Source organism: Leopardus geoffroyi, chromosome D3 (assembly GCF_018350155.1).
Source record: "Leopardus geoffroyi isolate Oge1 chromosome D3, O.geoffroyi_Oge1_pat1.0, whole genome shotgun sequence".
NCBI lineage: Eukaryota > Metazoa > Chordata > Mammalia > Carnivora > Felidae > Leopardus > Leopardus geoffroyi.
The window spans coordinates 14,850,850-14,873,105 of record NC_059339.1 but is presented as its reverse complement, the minus strand read 5'-3'; the positions used below and the strand labels follow the sequence as shown (position 1 = coordinate 14,873,105).

The 22,256-nt window shown below is 41.1% G+C and overlaps 1 protein-coding gene and 1 long non-coding RNA gene across 4 annotated transcripts in view; one reads left to right on the top strand and one right to left on the bottom strand.

Annotated features, from left to right (window-relative positions):
• Positions 1 to 14,509, top strand: part of TAOK3 (TAO kinase 3) — a 179,992-nt gene extending 165,483 nt beyond the window's left edge. For all 3 annotated transcript variants that reach the window (XM_045457410.1, XM_045457412.1, XM_045457411.1), the window contains exons 18-21: positions 3,990 to 4,229; positions 5,694 to 5,906; positions 11,853 to 12,035; positions 13,101 to 14,509. In XM_045457410.1, coding sequence (XP_045313366.1) covers positions 3,990 to 4,229; positions 5,694 to 5,906; positions 11,853 to 12,035; positions 13,101 to 13,262 — 798 coding nt within the window. In that variant the 3' untranslated portion in view covers positions 13,263 to 14,509. The remainder of the gene's footprint in view (positions 1 to 3,989; positions 4,230 to 5,693; positions 5,907 to 11,852; positions 12,036 to 13,100) is intronic.
• LOC123587568 lies at positions 14,461 to 21,638 on the bottom strand. Its single transcript, XR_006707390.1, has 2 exons — positions 21,187 to 21,638; positions 14,461 to 14,672 (listed from the first exon to the last, which is right to left on the bottom strand). It is a non-coding gene; the product is annotated as an uncharacterized LOC123587568 (long non-coding RNA).
• Between the last annotated feature and the right edge of the window lie 618 nt (positions 21,639 to 22,256).

The window sequence follows — 22,256 nt, the reverse complement described above, 5'->3', positions numbered from 1 at the left end:
GAAACTAAGAAAGCATTAAATGTCATAGGCTAACAACCTCTCCATTAAAAGTCTGAACTCTAGTTCTTACTCAACCTCATCGGGCACGAGGACAAAATGTTTGACTTGAGCGAGATCAACTCGTTTTAAAGAAGTCAGTCGCACTTGGATCGTGGCTGGGAAGGGTTTATTATGGACACGGCCTGGATTCACAGCTTACACAGGACGTAGGGTCTTATATAGTATGGTGATGTGTTCAGGGCCCGTGGTGTATGAAAAGTACATGTGTTTTGACACTAAGCTCTCTCTCAGCTTGGGGAGATACACACAGCGTGTGATGTGAGCCAAGGGAAAGGGGGCCCTTGTGTCTCTCAGCTTAAACCGCCTCCAGGGCATATAGGCGTGGAGTGCGTTGGTGGGCAAAATCACTTGTACATTAAATCTGCTTTTGTTTTTGTTCAGCTCACTTTATTTAATTGGTATGAGCTAAAGGTGTGCACACAGGCGCACGGTACGTTGTGTCATTTGTACAGATGAAACAACCACTGCATCGTGTCTAGCCAGAACAGAGGGATTCTTCAGAATATTGCGTCACAGGCTGAAAGACAGTGTAACGCAGGAAAACGTAAACCATTCTCTGGGACATCTTTTAATGGGAACTGTTGAAAATCCCCAAACCTGAGCTTTAGCCTTAGTTCTGCTTTATGGAAATTGAATGATCTTATGTTAGTCTCTCAATTCCCAAATGTTTTACTGTCATATGTAAAAGGGGTAAGTCCTTGCAATCTTAACACCTCATAGGGTTGCAGTGGGCATGGAATGAGATGCAAGAAATCACCTTTAAAAACTGAAAGCACATTACACGTTTTTACGTAGGCACAGCAATAGGCTCATAAAAAGTCAAAATAATAATAATAATAATAATAATAATAATGGCAGCTTATCAACTTATGTCTCAGCAACCCAGATGTATGAATTAAAGGTAAAGGGAATAACTTAAAATTGTTGACAGGAAAACCATTTCATTATCGTGTTTCTCTCACTTTTTAAATCATTTATAAACACTAGATTTGAGATATTATATGCAAATTTTCACTTCTGAATACAGAAAAATAATAATGATACGTTAATATGTTCCAAAGCATGTTCTTATGATCTTTCATTTCTTCACAAAGAATCACAGTTCATGGTGTAGGTACTATTATCCTCACTTTACACCTGAGGAAACTAAAACATATATTAAAAGGCGTGCCCAACATCATACATAATGACTGACTCACACACCCTGAATATTTTTCTGTCGATTCTCAAACTTTACAATGCATCAGAATTAGCTGGGTGGCATGTTATTAAAACCAGTCACCTGTAGCCCTGGCATTTCGGATGCAGATATCCTGTGGCTAGCATCCTGAAACATCCCGTTAGACATAAAGGAAACCGATTGATTTCTTCTGAAAGTGTTGTTTGCTTTGTCTTGTATTTTGTCCCCCCCATATGTTTCGGGGTTCTGGGCAGCCCAGACTCAGTTTGGACTTCTCAGTGTAGGAAAACATGTAATGAAATAAATGACCAGTATTGGGAGACCTGGTACTCAAAGGTTAAAAATGAAATAGTAATCTAGGAACAGGACCTCTACCAATTGAAAGGGCTTTCCTTGGCTTTTCTCTTGGTCACTGGCCTAGAATAGCTTTAGTCTCTGAGGCCTCGCCATCCTTTGGTGCCACCTAGGGGCCAGTTATTGATTTTTAAAAGAAGACCGTTTGATGGTCCAGGTAGAGGAAAAATAAAACAAGGGAAAGCAAAATGCAGGAGGGAATGGGGAGTGATGCTCTAGGAGATTATCTTTTTCCCTTAAAACAAATACAAATTGCATTTATACTTTAGATGTTTCCCCACTAGCAAACATGCTCCCTGAGGGGATGTACTTGTTCATGGCTCTATCCCTAGTGCCTACAGCAGTGCCTGACACATAGGACGTGTGCAACACATATTTGTTGAATAAACAAATGAATGATTAGTGACTTTGCTCCAGTAATAGATGCTGTGCTGTTTAAAGGACTTCTCTTCAAATGCATACAAGGCCCAAGTATGCAAGATATTCTCACCAACACCAATATACATATGTTATTGATATTGTGTGAAAATATATGACTTGCATTTTCTCCCATAGTGGATGCCATCAGAGAAGAGAGGCACTCTTGTTCTAACTGAAAGTCCAACTCACAAGCCTTCTTCTTTCCTTGATCTTCTTAACTAATAGTAATACCAACCTCTGCAGAAATCTTACAGCATAAAGTTTGCTATTTTATAGCACTTACCACTTTCAACATTGTTCTTTCTCTTTTTTTTAATTTATACATAAAACCTACTTCCTTGTGTTAATTAAGGTTCTTTTGTCTGTATGTTAGTAAAATTTATTTGAGCTCGTTTAAGCCAAAACCAGGGAATTCATTACAGAAATATAGAAATATTTTGTAAAACCCAATAGCAATAATATAGCTGGTGTACAGGACAGCTTACCAGTTAGGAATATGGGCATCATTATATTCCCTGTATGTCTGTCTTCTCTTTCATTCTTTATGTTCTGAAGTCCAGCTTTCTCTAACCCTCAGCCCACATAGCAGTGGGTGGCTACCACATATGTAGTTTTTATATGCCCCTCAGTTCCAGCCACACTTAGAGGTTAACTGTCTCTGCATCCCAATTCCAAATTCCCAGGAGAGAAAACGGATTGATTCACTTGGCTGTGAGTTGAGCATATAGCACTTCAACAACTGTGTAGTACAGTTCCCTACTAGAGTGTTAGCAAGTTGAGGACAGAATCATGGCTTAGTAAACATTTTTAAGTACCCAGAGCACAGGGTTCAGATCTTGGATATGGTGCCATTTAGGAAATATTCTTGAACTGGTGAGTGACAAGGTATCACCCGACTACCTCTCACTCTTTTTTTTTTTTTTTCTAGTTTTCTTTCTTTCCCCCCTTAAAGACAGAAAAACAAACGTACAGGCAGGACAAAAAGTAAAAGAAAAGAAAGACAGACAGACATGAGTAGAACTGGAAAGAACAGAATGATTTGATCCAGAAATCATTAAACAGACTAATGGAAAAAATGGAAGACGAGAGATCTCATCTGTTTTTTCCCAGCCTGCCCTTACTCTGAGATCTTTTTTTTTTTTTTAATGTTTACTTATTTTTGAGAGACAGAGGCAGAGCATGAGCAAGGAAGGGGCAGAGAGAGAGGGAGACACAGAATCCAAAGCAGGCTCCACACTCAGCACAGAGCCCAACGTGGGACTCGAACTCACTAGCCGTGAGATCATGACCTGAGTCGAAGTTGGATGTTTAACCACCTGAGTCACCCAGGTGCCCCTAATCTGAGATTTTAAAAAACAGATCATTGGCCTACTTCTAATACATGCAAAAACGAGGTTTTTTTTTTTCCAAGAAAACTAAGAATATTGCAGACATTGCCAGTTTAAGTCTGTGATTTTCAAGTCTGACTACACGTTAGATTCACCTAGAGAACTCTTAAATATAGTGATGTCAGGGTCCCACCCCAGACAGTTATCAGAACTTCAGGTTGTAGGATTGAGGCATCTTAAGCTTGCAAAGGTTCTTCACATGATTTTAATGGGCAGCCCATATTGAGAAACAGTGGCGTAACTGAAGAAAAATGTACTTAGATCTCTCCAGGAGACCTCACCTGAGGAGGGTTCATGGCAGCTCTAGGAGATAAGAAGGGGTCAGGTGGAATTAATCCCACTTTACAGCTGGTGTAGTTGTGATGGCTGTGAAGTTGCCCATCTTGTAAAGTGATGGACCCACAAACAGAACCTAAACCTCCAGGGACAGTTAATCTAATCTCGCTGAGTCGTGCTGCCGAGCACTAATGGGCTTAATTAAGAGACCGTTAGTAGTGCCATTCCTGGCCATCTCTCACTTAGTGGTGCATTCCTTCTAATTCACCTCCAGTCACCTCTCGCCATGTATCTTTTGCTCCTGAATGCAGGAACTAAATAAAAAGAGGACCCAGAAGGAGATGGAACATGCCATGCTAATCCGACATGACGAGTCTACGCGAGAGCTGGAGTACAGGCAGCTGCACACGTTACAGAAGCTACGCATGGACCTGATCCGTCTACAGCACCAGACTGAACTGGAAAACCAGCTGGAGTACAATAAGAGGCGAGAAAGGGAACTGCACAGAAAGCATGTCATGGAACTTCGGCAACAGCCAAAAAACTTAAAGGTAAGAGGAAACGGAAGTGGTTCCCTATTTGTGCTCCAGGATACAGTTGTGCTGGATTACGTAGTCCCTGCGCCTAGAGGACTGTCAGATGTGCCTGGGCAACTCCTCAAAATTACGAATTTCTGGGCCCCACACCCACGGAATCAGAATCTCCAGAAGTGAAGCACAGAGGCCGTATATAACAAACGCCTGAGGAGATGCTGCTTTGGAAACCATTGTACTGGATGATCTCTCCATTTTTCTTTGTATAACGGCCTGCAGTTTCTCTGACCCCTTCATGTCCTGCCCTCTTTAAAATGGTAAATTGCGGACAAACAGCAGCCCGTGGTTCTAATCCCAGGAGATGAGGAAGTTACCTAGCAGGTGTATGGCAGAGAGATTTCATCTGTCATGCTGGATTATTCGTAGTAACTACATTGAGTGCTTCTATATCGAGAAAGACTAAAGCTACATCCAAGCTTGGTAGGAAAGAGTATGGTTGAGTAGTGACATCTGCATGGGAGTGAAGAGTGCATCTGCATGTGCCAGACCCTGCACTAGAGATTTGGAATTCCTTTGGGCCTCACTGCCTGCAGATAATTTTAGCTGACTGCTGATTCACAGGCTCTGTGGACTAAGCCACTGCTGTATGTCAAGGGGGTCGCTGTCAGTGTTGACAGAGATACAAGGCCAGCCTCACAGTGGCCATGCTCCTGCCTAACCTGCCAAATGCTAACCTGTCTAATTAGTGATCTCTGTCATCACAACTCCAAGTGTTCGTGATATGCACATGTGACCATGAGGCAACCTGATGAACACCTTCGGGACTCAAGTAACACGGCCTACCTCCTCCTTGCCAAAATGCATATTTGATATTGCCACGTGAAAGTCTAACTTCTTCATGGGGGAAGAAATCTAAAATCACTTTTCCCTTTACACTTAGGCTGAAATCCAGTGGCATTGGATTATGATGTGAGGTATTATCCAGATGTTCTTTGTTGATTTGTCAAGGAAATGCAGAGCAGTGGCAGCCAGCTTGTACATTGCCACCCCCTTTCTCACCTGGAAATGGGTTGGGTTGGGCGGGGGGAGATGACCAAAAATCACAGGGGGAGAAAACAACAAACAATAGAAGACACCGAAGATTTTGACTAGGAAGCCATTAAAATAACGAGCAGGCTTTCAACAAACTAAGCTTCGTAGTTTAGTTCAGTAGTTCTACAATCTGCTTAGAGTTGTGATCTCCTTGTAGTGGTTCATTTTTTTAAATCCGTCTGTAAATTCAAAATTACTTCTATGTATTTAATATAAGACCGAAAGTACTGGCAGTTAACTCTTATCTGTGTCGTATGTATTATTTTCATCATTACTGACTAGCAATGTGGGTCCCTGCACCAAAAGACAATGGGTCCCAGCACCTGTATTGTATTGTTACAATGGAAGTTTTCTGTATTTACTAATGTATTTGCGTTTTTGTCTGCACAGGCCATGGAAATGCAAATCAAAAAACAGTTTCAGGACACTTGCAAAGTACAGACCAAACAGTATAAAGCACTCAAGAATCACCAGTTGGAAGTTACTCCAAAGAATGAGCACAAAACAATCTTAAAGACACTGAAAGATGAGCAGACACGAAAACTTGCCATTTTGGCAGAGCAGTATGAACAGAGTATAAATGAAATGATGGCTTCTCAAGCGGTAAGTGGTTAGGTTTGGTGCCACACCTTCAAGAGCTTTGGGAATCAAGAAAATTCAAGATCCAGCCTTTTGTTCCCAAGATGATTCTTGCACAAATTTAGGATATTGGCGTTTTTTCTGCCCAAAGAACCGAGGAAGTGACGACGCTGAATAAAGCCAAGCCAATGTGGATACTTGCTGGAGTGTGTCTTGTAAGACAGAGCTCAAGGAATAACATGCTAAATCAGACCCGTGGCACATAGGGACTTTGAGGGCAAGATGGGATAGATACTGCACATAATATCATTTTTTCACTCATCAAAGATTGTGCAACTAGTGTCACACACGAATGAATAGGACACACTCACACAGACACATTCAATACACTTTTACTAAGCATCTGTGTTCAGCACTCTGCTGGGCTCAGAGAGAGTCATAAGCTAGAGAAACAACAGTTGGTTCTTGTCTTCACACTATTTGTTAGTCAAAAAAGTCAGATAATTAAGCGATAATAAAAAAGCATAATAAATGCTTTGCAGTGGGAGGTATGGGGAGCTATGGGGAGCTATGGGAGGATGAGTAAGAACAGCCAATCTGGTCTAGGGAAACCTTCCCAGCAAGAGCCAAGGAGCTTGGAGGAATGTACTGAAGGAAACAGGCGCCATGGAAAGGGGCCTACGTGGGCAAAGACCCAAAAGAAGGAAAGTGTGCATTTGGGGACTGAAAGAACTTCGGTTTGAATACAGAGTTCAAGGAGGATGGTGGGAGCCCAAACTGGAGAGGTCGTAAAGGTCTTGGTAACCCAAGGATGGGAGCTTGCCTGTGATTCAGTGAAGTTTTCCCAATGAGATGAGTCTTAAAGAGTAATCGTTTGTCAAACAGGCGGAAAAGGAAAAAGTTATTCCCAGCAGAGGAAACAGTAAATGCAAAGATGCAAAGCCTCAAAGAGGACAGCACGTTTGAAGAACAATGAGTAGTTGTTATGGCAGGAGTATAAAGGGAAGCAGGTGAATAGTTGGGGATCAGACCCTCAAAAGTCAGGAGTTCGGACATCATTCTATTAACAGTGGAGAGCTGCTGAAGGCTATTTTAAGAAGGAAAGTGACAGGATCAGATTTATGGTCTAGAAACATACTGGCAATAACGTGGCAACTGTAGGTATAAAGAGACATTAGGAAACCATTGTAACCCAGGAACAAAACTATTGAAAGCCTGAACTGAGAACATGCTCCTGGAGATGGTGAGGAGGCAGAAGGATTTGAGGAATATTTAGAAGTTAGAATAGATGGAGCTCAGTGACTAATTTGGGAGGTAGGTTTAATAACAGTGGAATGGGTCATGATTTTAGCAAGATAGAAAAATAGAAAGGAAGGGTGAGTTTGGATGCTGGGCAGATAATTGACCAAGTTGTGGACGTGTTATCTGAGCTAGATGGGTATCCAGGTAGAGAGGTACAGAGATAGAAATCTATAGTTCAAGAGAGTGTTAGTAGGCAAAACAAATAACTAGGCATCCGTGTTATGTTAGATGGGGAAGTTGCAGCTGTTGGGAATACCCTGTCCTTCTAGCGACAGGAGATTTTTATTAGGAAGAGGACCAAGGGAAGAGTTGTGGACACCACCATTTGAGAGCAGAGTAGAAGCAGACCAAAGAAGGTGAACAGTCATTGTGGGAGGGGAACTGGAGAGAGCATGTCATAGACACCAGAACAGAAGCTTCTAGCTGATCATTTCAAACGTGGCAGAGAGACCAGCCAGACCTAGCAGTGGATTTGTCCAGTGAGTGTCACAGACAATCAGTGGAGGGGTGGGAGTGAAAGACATTATAGTGCGTTGAAGAACGTGATTATAAAGTGAGATAGAAACTTTATAACGAATGAGATTACTTTTGCCAGCTGCTCATCAGTGAAGGACAGGAGAAAGAACTGTAGCTAGAGGAAGAGACAGTTGAAAGAGGACTTCTGTTATTTGGGAAAGGCTTAAATGTGAGGTTGAGGGTAAGAGTGCATTCATTCATCCATCCATCCATCCATCCATCCATCCATCCGTCCATCCGTCCAGTAAGTGTTTCTTGAGTGCCCTACCGTGCCCTAGGCATCCTGGGGTACTGCAGTAAGACAGTCATCAATCACGTCTTCTTGGAATTTATGGAGGAGTGAGGAAGCAGGTCGAAAGAGTCCTCTCTGTGTAACGGCAGAGTAAGCGCAACGTGCCAACAATGTAATCAGGAGCATAGGCTCGTCTGGAGAGTCAGGAAAGGCCTCACAGATACAATGAGTATTTCAACTGAGGTGTAGGGAGCACATCTAGGCAAAAGGAACTGTATTTGTAAAGATAGGAGCTTCTGAAGAGCTCAGAGTCCATTATGTTTGGAATATAGAGAACGAGTCAAAGACCAAATGAGAGTAAGACTGGAGGGGTAAATAGGGGCCAGATCACACAGGGGCCTGTAAGTTTTCTTAAGGATTTTGTTCTTTATCCTAAAAGCAATGGGAGGCCATAGAATAGCATTAAGTGGCGGGGGGAGGGAAGGGAGACTGACATCAGATTTGCATTTTTAAACAATCAGTCCAGTGACAGGCAGAGAATGGCCTGGAAGATGGTCAGATGGGTCTCAGGGGATGGTGTACATATACTTGCTGCTTTTACCTGGGCAGGAGCAAGTGGTGGCTAGACCGGCAGGGGGGATGGGATGGAGAAAGTGATGAAATTTGAGAGAGAAGCAGGAGGTGGAAGTGAAAGCATTTAGTAACAGAGTGGACCCAGAGAATGAAGTAGATTAAGGATGACTCCCAGTCTCTAGTTTGAGCAAAACAGTAGATGGTGGTGCCACTTATCTCTGTGGTAAAGAGGGAAGTTGAGCAGCTTGGGGAAGAGGGAAGGGAATGATCATTAGCTAATATTAGTCATGCTGAGCTTGAGGGCCTGGGCACCATCCAGGTGAAGATGTCTCTAGCAGACCAGATAAGCTAGTCTGGGCCTCAGGAGACAAGTCTGAAATAGAGGTGTAGAGGTGGGAGTCATCCGCATAGAGATGGTAATGGCAGCCTTGGGAATAGATGAGATTCCTTAGGAAGAGAGGTTAGAGGAAGACGTGAGCCCATGTATAATGGCTGGAAGGGAGGGAGTAGCTGGAAAGGAGAGGAGGGAGGGGAAAACCAAGAAGCTGTGGTATCTCAGAAGACAAGAGAGAGATTTCCAGAAGGAAAAGGCAATCCGTGGTATTAAATGCTGCTGGGAGTCAGGTGAGATAAAGACCCCTTGCCATAGAAGTAAGGAGCAGGATGAGAGAGTACAGGGAGAGGTTCAGGGGTAGGAGAGGGGAGAGAGAGTTGCTAGGGACGTAAAGGCCGGTAGGATTTTCGTCTTGTTCATCTTCGTGTTATTAGCATCTGCAACAATTCCTGGTTGGCATCCACCAAGTGCTTGATGAATGATTGTTACAGAAGATGGACGGAATGGGCTCCAAGAATATAGGTTCACGGTTGCCCTTGAATAAAAGGAAGGAAATGCCCTTTCTTCTGAGGACGGGGAGGAGATACAAGTAGGCATGATAAATGCTGCTATCCTTTACTGACTCCTTACCATGTGCCAGCCACTATTTTGGATATTTTTAAGTGTTATTTCATTCTTGTGAAACCCCTTTCACCTTTGAAGTAGTTACTGTTTCAACCCCAATTTACCCGCAAGGAAACTGAGGTTTATTGAAGTAAAGCCACTTGCTTAGGGCAAGAGTTGGCAAACTGTTTCTGTAGAGGGGCAGGTAATAAATATTTTAGTCTTTGTGAACCACAGGGTCGCTGTCACAACTACTCAACTCTGCTGTTGTAGTGCAAAAGCAGTCCTGGGTGGTACATAAATGAATGAGCATGTCTGTGTTCCAATAAACCTTATTGACAAAAATAGGCAGCAAGTCAGATTTGGCCCTTGGGCTATAATGTGCCAGCTCCTGGCTTTGGGGCTCACACAGTGGTAGTTAGCTGAGTAGTGATGAAGCTGGGATTTGACCCCATTTCGGGAGGAGTTCGTAAGCCTGGCCATATTACGTTATGAAGCTGCCATCACCTCCTTTCATTCACATTAATCCGCCTCAGGAAACAGACGTGGTATTTACCTACAATTCATTAAAACATTTTAATGAGTTTGATATGTGGAACTTTGGGATGATGAACAGCAGATACTGGAATAATCTCTCTGATTTCTAGGCTGGCACTTTTACAGAGCAGAGCTGGGACGGAATAACATAGTTACGGGCATTAATAATAGAACGCCAGAAAGAAGAGAAGATGGAGACTTCCAATGGTCTAAACTGCCCATAGGACGAACCTCTCACCCACTGGGCCAGGCCTCATAACAATTAACAGAAACAAGTAGAAAAGAACAGACTTTCATTCCCTTTATTGGTGAGGAAACTCCCATATTGAGAGGGAATTGATACATTTTATTGGGAGCCAGTAAACCCTTTGGCATTTATCTGTAAGGCTGCTCCTGCTGCAGACTGTCGTATCTTGTGTCTCTTCTCCCTTCATTTGGGAAAATAAGAAAAGAGGTTTCCTCTTCAGCGGATTTTAGTGAAAGCTGGGTAGGATTAATTACTAGAAAATACCATGGAGATGTGATTATTGTTTATTTTATGTTCATGTGATATACTTCTCTAAAGTACTAAAGAAGACACTGCATATAACTTCCTAAAACTATTCTAACAACATACCAAAAGTTTCTTAAGATATTGAAATATATTGCTAATTGTCAAAAATTGCACCAATTAGGGAAGGGAGTGTAAAATGGAGAATAAGTGTCTTGGCGAAGTGGTCTGTGTAGAAACATGTGGATAAATTCAGTGTTGGCAGAACTACCTAATTCAAGGATTCTAATCTCTTAACTTCCCAGCTAAACTGAGGGCCTGCTAGATTTAGACAAAACCAAGCCTAAGACAGGAGGATCATCAATCTCAAAACATAGTCCCACTAATAGCCCCAAACCTTCAGTTATGCTCATTGAAAGGTTGGCATTTGTGCTGGCTGACTTGGCCCATTCCCCATACAGGATCAGTAGCATGGCATAATAATACAAAGTTCAGGAGCTAGAGGGAGCAAGGGGCACTCTATCGGCCTACTTTATAATCTGGGCTTTGCCGTTTCAAACCCAAATGTGCTCCTTGAGATCATCATGGCTATCTTCTGTGGGGAAGAGATTTTGAACCTTGGCTATCTTCTGTGGGGAAGAGTTTTAGATTGGCTGGCCGGCAGGACAACTTGTATGGCCAGCAGTAGGGACTGCCATCACTTGCTAGGATCATAAGTGTACTGTGGGATAGGCCCCAAGTGTAATGGAGATTTGACTCCTTTTTTAGAGCTAAGGATATCTCAATGTATGGTGGTTTGAGAGTTAAAGATACATAAGTATGAAAATGGTTAGTCAAAACCAAAATGATGATAACAGCTACTATTTACTAAGCGCTTGGTATGCATCTAGAACCATGCCTAGGATGTCGTGTGAATTCCTTCATTTAATGTTCATACCAATCTTAGACAGTAGGAACTATTACTGATATTTTCTTGAGAGGAACAAAACGGGACCCAGAGAGGTAACTTCTCAAGGTAACACACCCGAGCGAATCGTGGAGCTAGACCTCAAGCTCGGGAGTCTACATCCAAAACCCACCGGCTTCATCACTGGGGCACGTAGCCCTCCTGACTCCTGCTACTGTGGTTTTAAGAAAACCAGTTTTTCTTAAGAAAAGAATGTGTTTGTTTTCTTAAGAAAGAATGCTTTAGGAATGTGTTTGTAGAACTTTGTAGCCCATGGGGCAGAACGCACTATTTCTGATTTCTAACTCTGAATGTCCCCGGGGCCTCTGGTGTTCTGAGGGGGTCTGTTCCACTCTACACAAGGAAGCATCTTCCGGCAGGCAGCAGGCACTGTGAGCCAGGGATGAATTACAGCGTGTGTCTTTTGTGCCCCACAGTTGCGGCTCGATGAGGCGCAAGAAGCTGAGTGCCAGGCCTTGAGGCTACAGCTACAGCAGGAGATGGAGCTGCTCAACGCCTACCAGAGCAAGATCAAGATGCAGACAGAGGCACAGCACGAGCGAGAGCTCCAGAAGCTGGAGCAGAGGGTGTCTCTGCGCCGGGCACATCTTGAGCAGAAGGTACGAAAGCACTACTCTGGGTCGCGCACAGCTGCGCGGAGGACGGGCCCTGGCCCAGGGAGCTGCCCTTCGCGGAGCCCGGCCCCTGCACCTAAACCGGGCGCTGTTCACTCATTATCTGCTGTTACACTCCTAGGACCCCTGAGAGCTAGGCCTGATCTCCATCCCACAGGCAGGATACTAAGGCTCCAAATGCTGAAGTTACCCGCCTAAGTCTGACCCCACAGCCTAAGTAAGCTCTTTCTATTACCCTGCTAGGAAACCCTCTGGCTTCACAGCCAGGAGAACAACATGGGTCACCCGGTAGTTGATAGGACACATGCGAAAGGCACAATGAGCGGATAGCATGGCTGCTGAATGGTACGAGGAAGCCAGATGCGGATTTGTTTTTTTATTTCCAGCTATTTCTAAACCGAAAGAAATCACCAGCAGGGCTCTTTAAAAGAAATTAAAAGGAAGAGAAGCTGATATTGCCCCGCATAATAAATGTTATCAGAAGTGAAATAGTCATTGCTGTAAATATTGCTGAGGAATAGGAAGTAGAAAAGATTTCATAAAGCGTCTAAAAGCTGTTAAGCATTTATTTGCTTAACCAGTTATCTGTACCTTCTTCTGATACTTCCCTGAGACCAACGTAAGAGACTATTTTCACAGCTCCTGTTCTAGAACTGAATTGCTAATGACCCAGGGGGCATTTGGCTCTCTATGGGAAAGCAGCACAGTCTAATTGTGCTTGAGTGTCTTTTAGCTTCTCCTGAGCCATCTCCTGCTGAGACAGGACACTGACCCGGATCAGCCAAGCTGCTTGGTCTGCTAGAATGATAGCGCTGGCTCGCCCCAGGCGGGCCCCAAACATTGTTACTCTTGTGAGCAGATTGTGAATATAATGGACTAGATACAAGACGTTTATCCCAGGATTCTCCCAGCCTTCCCCAGTCTAGTTTACGCTTAGTTCCTGGGTGTGCGTTCGTCACACGTGTGCATGTGTGTGGATGTGTGTGTTTGTGAGCGCCTGCAGGGAGACCCCTGCCACTAAGAGCGGCTCCTTGCTTGTGCTTTTTTCAGATTGAAGAAGAGCTGGCTGCCCTTCAGAAGGAACGCAGCGAGAGAATAAAGTACCTATTGGAAAGGCAAGAGCGAGAGATTGAAACTTTTGACATGGAGAGCCTCAGAATGGGATTTGGGAATTTGGTTACATTAGATTTTCCTAAGGAGGACTATAGATGAGATTAAATTTTTTTGCCATTTACAAAAAAAAAAAGAAAAAAAAAGAAAAAAAAAAGAAAACAGAAAAAAATTCAGACCCTGCAAAACCACATTCCCCATTTTAACGGGCGTTGCTCTCACTCTCTCTCTCTCTTACTCTTACTGACATCGTGTCGGACTAGTGCCTGTTTATTCTTACTCCATCAGGGGCCCCTTCCTCCCCCCGTGTCAACTTTCAGTGCTGGCCAAAACCTGGCCATCTCTTCTATTCATAGTACACGTCACAGTATTGATGTGATTCAAAATGTTTCAGTGAAAACTTTGGAGACAGTTCTAACAAAACAATAAACCAACAACAACAACAAAAAAGTGGGTATATATTGCTTTAAGCAATCACTCATTACCACCAATCTGTGAAAGTAAAGCAAAAAAATAAAAATAATAATAATAATAATAATAATAATAATAATAAATGCCAAGGGGGAGAGAGACACAATATCCGCAGCCTTACACCTTAACTAGCTGCTGCATTATTTTATTTTATTTTATTTTTTTGGTATTTATTCATCAGGAATAAAAAAAAAACAAAGTTTTATTAAAGATTGAAAATTTGATACATTTTACAGAAACTAATTGTGATGTACATATCAGTGGTGACATATTATTACTTTTTTGGGGACGGGGGGGTGGGCGGGGTGAAGAGATCTTGTGATTTTTAAGAACCTGCTGGCAAGAGTTTAACTTGTCTTCAGCATATTCTGATTGTATCATAATCATTTTCTGCTGTTGCAGAGGATGTGAATACACTTAAGGAGCTCACAGAATCCCAGTAGCACAAATTGGGCTTTGGCAAATCGTGTATTTTGTGTATAGAAGGAATTTAAGGAGAGGTATTACTTATTTTCATATTGTATTTTAACTGTTTCTCTGATCAAATTTTTTTACTTCCTCCTCCTATTCCTCCCCACCTTCCTCCTTTTCCAATTCAGTATTTGGAGTTCAACACTGTCTCTCAATCAGATCATCTTGATCTTTTTCTTTATTTCCCTTCCCCTCCCTGAGTCCCATAACTTGGTCATAAATATTGCATTATTCACACTTTCAAACTGTGTATTTTCTTACAATAAAAAATGATGAAAAAAAAAAGGCTTTACTTCTTTTGCATGCACTTTAAAAAAAACAAAACAAAACATTTTTCAGGTTCCAAGGAAGAGCATGATAACTGTCAGAGCTTTTAATTATATTTGTAAATAAAAGTGTTCATCACATCGCCTTGCTGTGTTATTGTAGCAGGAAGTTTCCCTTCTAGGTTCACCAGTTTGTAATTCAGAGGGAGACCTGCCCTCCAGAAATCATTCTCCGTAGCCCTGGTTGCTTCTTGAAGAAGAGCCATCCAAGACTTTCAGGTAAAGCTGTATCTTCCAAGTTCTTCTACGGGGATGAAGATAATGTTGCACTGTTTGAAGTGGTCAATTGCTCCTTTTTGCCTTTTAGAAAAAGGCACACACACACACACACACACACACACACACACACACACCAATGTGCCAGTCATACTTAGGCACATACACTGCAGAGAAAGAAGCAAGTTATTAAGGAGAGATTATGACCAAACATGTGAAATGATCCCACTGTAATAGTAGATCCCCTCAAATTCTGATTTCATTAGAATAATTTTATGTACATAACAATGAGGTGATAAAATATATAACTTTTTTTGTAATGCTTATTTATTTTTTGAGAAAAAGAGAGAGACACAGGCAGGGAAGAGGCAGAGAGAGGGAGACACAGAATCCAAAGCAGGCTCCAGGCTCTGAGCTGTCAGCACATAGCCTGACGTGGGATTTGAACCTACGGACCATGAGATCTTGACCTGAGCTGAAATCAGATGCTTAAGCAACTGAGCCACCCAGGCGCCCCTAAAATATACAACTTCTAATATACAGTTTTGGGGTCAAGACATTTTCAGGAAAATCTCTTATTTTTATGGTCCTAAGTCCTGGACGTTGAAAATTTATCTTTAGCATGATGACCTGAAGATCATCCTTGTGTCCTACAGAATGTTCAGTCATCATTAACAAATGTGACCAGTCATGTTCACTCTGACAGACTAAAGCAGAGAGATATACTCAAAAAATTATAAAATAATTATCAACCATAAAACCTTTGATAATTATCACCCAGTTTCCTAGCAGCTTCGTTCATTTAAGTTTCTATATTAGGCACCTCAGAAAATAACACTGGAAAGGGCTGGAAAGAATACTCATAATTGTCCATGAAAAACAGATAACCTGTATTGCATGCTTCTGCTTACTATTTGATGGGACACTACATTAAGCATTTTACAGATGAGGAAATAAGCTCAGACCAAGGGAAAGTGGTGGCCGTGGAGTATGAACTGAGACCTGTCTGATTCCAGAACCCACACTCCTAAGCATAGGTCACGCTGCCACTCAGAAGGACATATTATATCATTAGTAAGGCAGAAAAACTTCCCATGGTTTGTTTCATGTCCCTCTGGAGTGGAAAAAAAAAAAAAAAAAAAGCCATCTAGCTAGCCTGTGAAGGGGCTTATTTCCATGACATTGTAAGTGCTGATCTTTATAAAAGTTCCTCCTCCACAAGTTTGTCTGTGATGTGCCCCAAGGTAGAGTCACCAGAAAGAAGGAATGTGAGTCCCTGCTCCTCAGACCTGGAATAGACTGAGTCTTCCACCTCCTAGGACCTACATGAGGAGGCAGTGAGAAGAGACAGGAAGCAGAACGGCAGCAAGAGAACAGGAACAAAAGTGGTGCTAGGGCAGCAGTGGAGAGCCTGTGTCCTGTATTCTTCCAGCATATACTAATCTCTCTGGAAAGAAGAAGGTATTGCCGGTTCGTCATATGTATGGTAAGGACTGCTTATGTTTGACTTGCAACTATTCATTCAATGAGTACCTTATAGGTCCGGTACAATGCCAGAAAACATAACGTCATAGCATCAGTGTCTCTTAAAAAGGTAAAGATGCTTGCCCTCCTGGAGTTTACATTAAGGGGTAGGAGGAAAATGATAACACAATAATTATAATAAATTACCTTACACGGTCATAAGTGCCATAGATAAAGGAAAAGGGGAATGATAAGGGGGTGTTAGAAGTGCCAAGATCATATTTTGCTCATTCACTCAAGAAATAGTGATCGAACATCTGTGTGCCTGGAGGGTGTGGCAGTAAATAGGTCCCTACTCTGTAGGAGCTCATGGTTTAAATCTCCACTGAAACAAGTAAGTCAAGGGACTAGGTTAATCAATAGTGGACTAAGACAAGCCATGACAATTCAAGTGGTAGGTACCACCAGGAGTTGAACTGAAACAATTACAGTCATAGGGAATACCAGACAACACTTACCAGTGATGTTGAATTGAGTAAAAAAAAAAAAAAAATTTTTTTTCTTGAATTTGCCACCATCTGTAATTATGTATCTGTTGAAAAAGCATATTCCAGGGGTGCTTGGGTGGCTCAGTCAGTTAAGGGTCTGACTGTCTTGATTTCAGCTCAGGATCTCACAGTTTGTGAGCTGGAGCCATGCTTTGGGATCTATGCTGACAGTGCAGAACAGAGCCTGCTTGGGGATCTCTCTCCTCCCTCTCTCTGCTCCTCCCTGGCTTGCTTTCTCTTTCTCTGAAGAATAAATAAACTTTAAAAATCCTTGGAGTTAAAAAAACAAAAACATATTCTGGGGCAAGTGGAAACATGCCCATGTAAGAACACCACATCCCCCTCCAATTTTAATGGAGTAATGTATTTTGTCAAAGAAAGGATAAGGTATAAAAAATATATTTTTATTATAGTTTGGCATAGTTTGGCATAGTCGCATGCAAGTCTTTTCCACTGATTACAACTAAAAACTAGACCAAACACAAAAGAAACTATCTGAGGACACTAGGGGGAAAAAAAAAAAAGCGTGTGGATTGTGGAAGAGTCACCTAGACAGAGGAATGAAGGTAAAATAAAATCATCCTCAGATGAAGAAAAATTAAGAGAATTTATTGTCAGCAGGCCTACTCTACAAGAAATGCTAAAGGAAGTTCCTCATAGTGAAGGAAAATGATACCAGAAGGAAAAACTTGGATATATATATATATATATATATATATATATATATATATATATATATATATTTGAAAGCAAAAATTTTAACATCATCTACGGAGGGTTTTGATGTATGTAAATGCAATTCATGTGACAACTATAACAAAATTTGGGGATCAAGGACCCATATGGTTGCCATGCTTCTACTTATTATGTGAAGCTTCTACTTGTTACAAAATGAAGAATTTTGTATTTTTCCTCTAAGCAGATTATGAAAAATTAGGTATGTATACTGTAATTCCTGGAGTAACTACCAAAAACAAAAAGAAAACCTAAAGAGGCATAACAGACCAAATTCCAATAGGTAAAATATTCAAATAATCCAAAAGAAGGCAGGAAAGGGAAAACAGAGATATATAAAGAGGAGCAAACAGAAAACATAACAGGGTCAACCTAAATCCCACCATTAGCAGTAATTACATTAAATATTAGCAGTCTACGGGGTGCCTGGGTGGCTCAGTCAGTTAAGCAGCCATCTCTTGATCTCGGCTCAGGTCATGATCTCACGGTTCATGAGTTTGAGCCTCACATTAGGCTCTGCACTGACGGAGTGGAGCCTGCTTGGGATTCTCTATGTCTCCCTCTCTCTCTGTCCCTCCCCTGCTTGTGTGCTCTCTCTCAAAATAAACTTAAAAATATATATATTAACGGTCTCTAAATAATCCAGTTAAAATTGACAGAGTGAATTTTTAAAAGGACTGTATGCTATCTATAAGAGACAAACTAAATATTAAAGACACAGATAAGGTGAAAGTAAATGATTGGGCCCTGGAGTCGTGTTTTCTGGGAGATTTTTGATTACCAATTCGATTTCTTTACTGGTTATGGGTCTGTTCAACTTTTCTATTCTTGTTTCAGTTTTGGTAGTTTAAATGTTTCTAGGAATTTGCCCATTTCTTCCAGATTGTCATTTTATTGGCATATAATTGCTCATGATATTCTCTTATTATTGTTTGTATTTCTGCTATGTTGGTTGTGATCTTTCCTCTTTCATTCTTGATTTTATTTATTTGGTTCCTTTCCTTTTTCTTTTTGATCAAACTGGTGAGGGATTTATCAGTTTTGTTAATTCTTTCAAAGAACAAGCTCCTGGTTTCATTGATCTGTTCTGGTTTTTTCTTGTTGTTGTTGTTGTTTGGTTGGTTGGTTTCGATTTCTGCTCTACTTTCTGCCTTTATGCTGGCTTTGTGTTTTATTTGCTGTTATTTTTCCAGTTCTTTAAGGTGTAAGGTTAGGTTGTGTATCTGAGACCTTTCTTCCTTCTTTAGGAAGGCCTGGATTGCTATATACTTCTCTCTTATGACCGCCTTTGCTGTGTCCCAGAGGCGTCGGGCTGTGGTGTTACCATTTTCATGGACTTCCATGTACTTTTTAATTTCCTCTAAAAACTGAGAGCTTTCCCCCTAAGCTCAAGAACATGACAGGGATGTTCACTCTCAACAGTTATTCAACATAGTCTTAGCCTCCAGTCAGACAACACAAAGGAATAAAAGGCATCCAAATTGGCAAGGAGGAAGTCAGACTTTCACTCTTTGCAGATGACATGATACTCTTTATGGAAAACCCAAAAGATTACACCAAAAAACTGCTAGAACTGATCCATGATTTCAACAAAGTCACAGGATATAAAATCAATGCACAGAAATCAGTTGCATTCCTATATACCAATAATGAAGCCACAGAAAATCAAGGAATCAATCCCATTTACAATTGCACCAAAAACCATAAAATACCTAGGAATAAACCTAACCAAAGAGATGAAAAATCTGTACACTGAAAACTATAGAAAGCTTATGAAATAAATTGAAGAAGACACAAAAAAATGGAAAAAGATTTTCTGCTCCTGGACAGGAAGAAGAAATATTGTTAAAATTACCCAAAGCAATCTACATATTCAATGCAATCCCTATCAAAATAACACCAGCATTCCTCACAGAGCTAGAACAAACAACCCTAAAATTTGTATGGAACCTGAAAAGACCCCAAATAGTTAAAGCAATCCTGAAAAAGAAAAACAAAGCTAGAGGCATCACAATCCCGGACTTCAAGATGTATTACAAAGCTGTAATCATCAAGACAGTATGGTACTGGCACAAGAACAGACACTCAGATCAATGGAACAGAATAGAGAACCCAGAAACGGACCAACAAACATATGGCCAACTAATCTTTGACAAAGCAGGAAAGAATATCCAATGGAATAAAGACAGTCTCTTCAGCAAGTGGTGCTGGGAAAACTGGACAGTAGCATGCAGAAGAATGAACCTGGACCACTTCTTTACACCATACACAAAAATAAACTCAAAATGGATGAAAGATCTAAATGTAAGACAGGAGGCCATCAAAATCCTAGGGGAGAAAGCAGGCAAAAACCTCTTTGACCTCGGCCACAGCAATTTCTTACTCAGCACATCTCCAGAGGAAAGGGAAACAAAAGCAAAAATGAACTATTGGGACCTCATCAAAACAAAAATCTTCTGCACAGCGAAGGAAACAATCAGTGAAACTAAAAGGCAACGGATGGAATGGGACAAGATATTTGCAAATGACATATCAGATAAAGGGTTAGTATCCAAAATTATAGAGAACTTATGAAACTCAACACCCAAAAAACAAATAATCTAGTGAAGAAATGGGCAAAAGACATGAATAGACACTTCTCCAAAGAAGACATCCAGATGGCTGACAGACACATTAAAAAATGCTCAACATCAGTCATCATCAGGGAAATACAAGTAAAACCACATGAGATACCACCTCACACCTGTCAGAATGGCTAACATTAACAATTCAGGCAATGACAGATGTTGGTGAGGATGCAGAGAAAGAGGATCTCTTTTGCATTGTTGGTGGGAATGCAAACTGGTGCAGCCACTCTGGAAAACAGTATGGAGGTTCCTCAAAAAATTAAAAATAGACCTACCCTATGACCCAGCAGTAGCGCTGCTAGGAATTTACCCAAGGGATACAGGAGTACTGATGCATAGGGGCACTTGTACCCCAATGTTTATAGTAGCACTCTCAACAATATCCAAATTATGGAAAGAGCCTAAATGTCCATCAACTGATGAATGGATAAAGAAATTATGGTTTATATACACAATGGAGTACTACATGGCAATGAGAAAGAATGAAATGTGGCCCTTTGTAGCAACGTGGATGGAACTGGAGAGTGTGATGCTAAGTGAAATAAGCCATACAGAGAAAGACAGATACCATATGTTTTCACTCTTATGTGGATCCTGAGAAACTTAACAGAAACCCATGGGGGAGGGGAAGGAAAAAAAAAAAAAAAGAGGTTAGAGTGGGAGAGAGACCCAAAGCATAAGAGACTCTTAAAAACTGAGAACAGGGGCGCCTGGGTGGCGCAGTCGGTTAAGCGTCCGACTTCAGCCAGGTCACGATCTCGCGGTTCGTGAGTTCGAGCCCCGCATCGGGCTCTGGGCTGATGGCTCGGAGCCTGGAGCCTGTTTCCGCTTCTGTGTCTCCCTCTCTCTCTGCCCCTCCCCCGTTCATGCTCTGTCTCTCTCTGTCCCAAAAATAAATAAACGTTGAAAAAAAAAAAAAAAAAACTGAGAACAAACTGAGGGTTGATGGGGGGTGGGAGGGAGGAGAGGGTGAGTGATGGGTATTGAAGAGGGCATCTTTTGGGATGAGCACTGGGTGTTATATGGAAACCAATTTGACAATAAATTTCATATATTAAATAAAAAATAAATAAATAAAATAGAGGATAAACAACAAAGGACCCATCCAAGCCAAAAGCTTATTCTTTGAAAAGAGCAACCAAATTGACAAATTCCTGGCTAGAATTACCAAGAAAAAACAAATTGCCAGTATCAGGGGTGAATAGGGGAGTTATCATCACAGATCCCACAGATATGAAAAGGATAATGAGAGAAAACTATGAATAACTTCATAGCAACAAATTTGACACCTGAATGAAATACACTTATTTCTTAAAAAACCAACTTAACCAAAATTGACACAAGTAGAAATAGAAACTTAATAGCCCTATATCTTTAAAATTTTTGAATTTGTCATAAAAAGTTTCTCAAAGAAAAAACTTCAATTCCAGACAGTTTCACTAGTGAATTCTATCAACATTCAAGGAAGAAGTAACACAAACCTTACACAATTTTTTTCAAGACATAAAGAAGACAGGATCACTATCCAACTTGTTGTGTGTATATGTAATATCAAAACCTGACAAGGGGAGAGGGACAGACAAAATAGGTGAAGGGAATTAAAAGGTACAAACTTCCAGTTATAAGTAAGTCATGGAGATAAAAAGTACAACATAAGAAACACAACAGATGGTGACTACACTTGTGGTAAGCACCGAGTAATGTATAGAATTGTGGAATCACGTACACCTAAACCTAATATGACATTGTATATCAACTATACTTCAATAATAAAAAATCTGGAAAGACTTTATCAAAAAAAAGCAAAATATAAATGAATGTACCTTATAAATATGGATATAAAATTACTTAATAAAATATTAGCAGATGGAAACTAGCAATACTTTAAAAGATTTGTACTACAGGACACCTGGGTGGCTCAGTCAGTTGAGATTCTGACTCTTGGTTTCGGCTCAGGTCATGATCTCATGGTTCATGGGTTTGAGCCCTGCATAGGGCTCTGTGCTGACTGTGCAGAGCCTGCTTTGTATTCTCTCCTCCTCTCTCTGCCCCTCCCCAACTCACGTGCTCTCTCTTCCTCTCTCTCTCAAAAATAAACATTAAAAAAAAAAAAGATTGGCAGTACACAATGAACAAGAAAGGTTTATCTCATAAATACAAAGTTGATTTAACACTTGAAAATCAATGTAATCACTATATTAACAAAATAAGTGGGAAACTCATGAAATCATTTCAGTA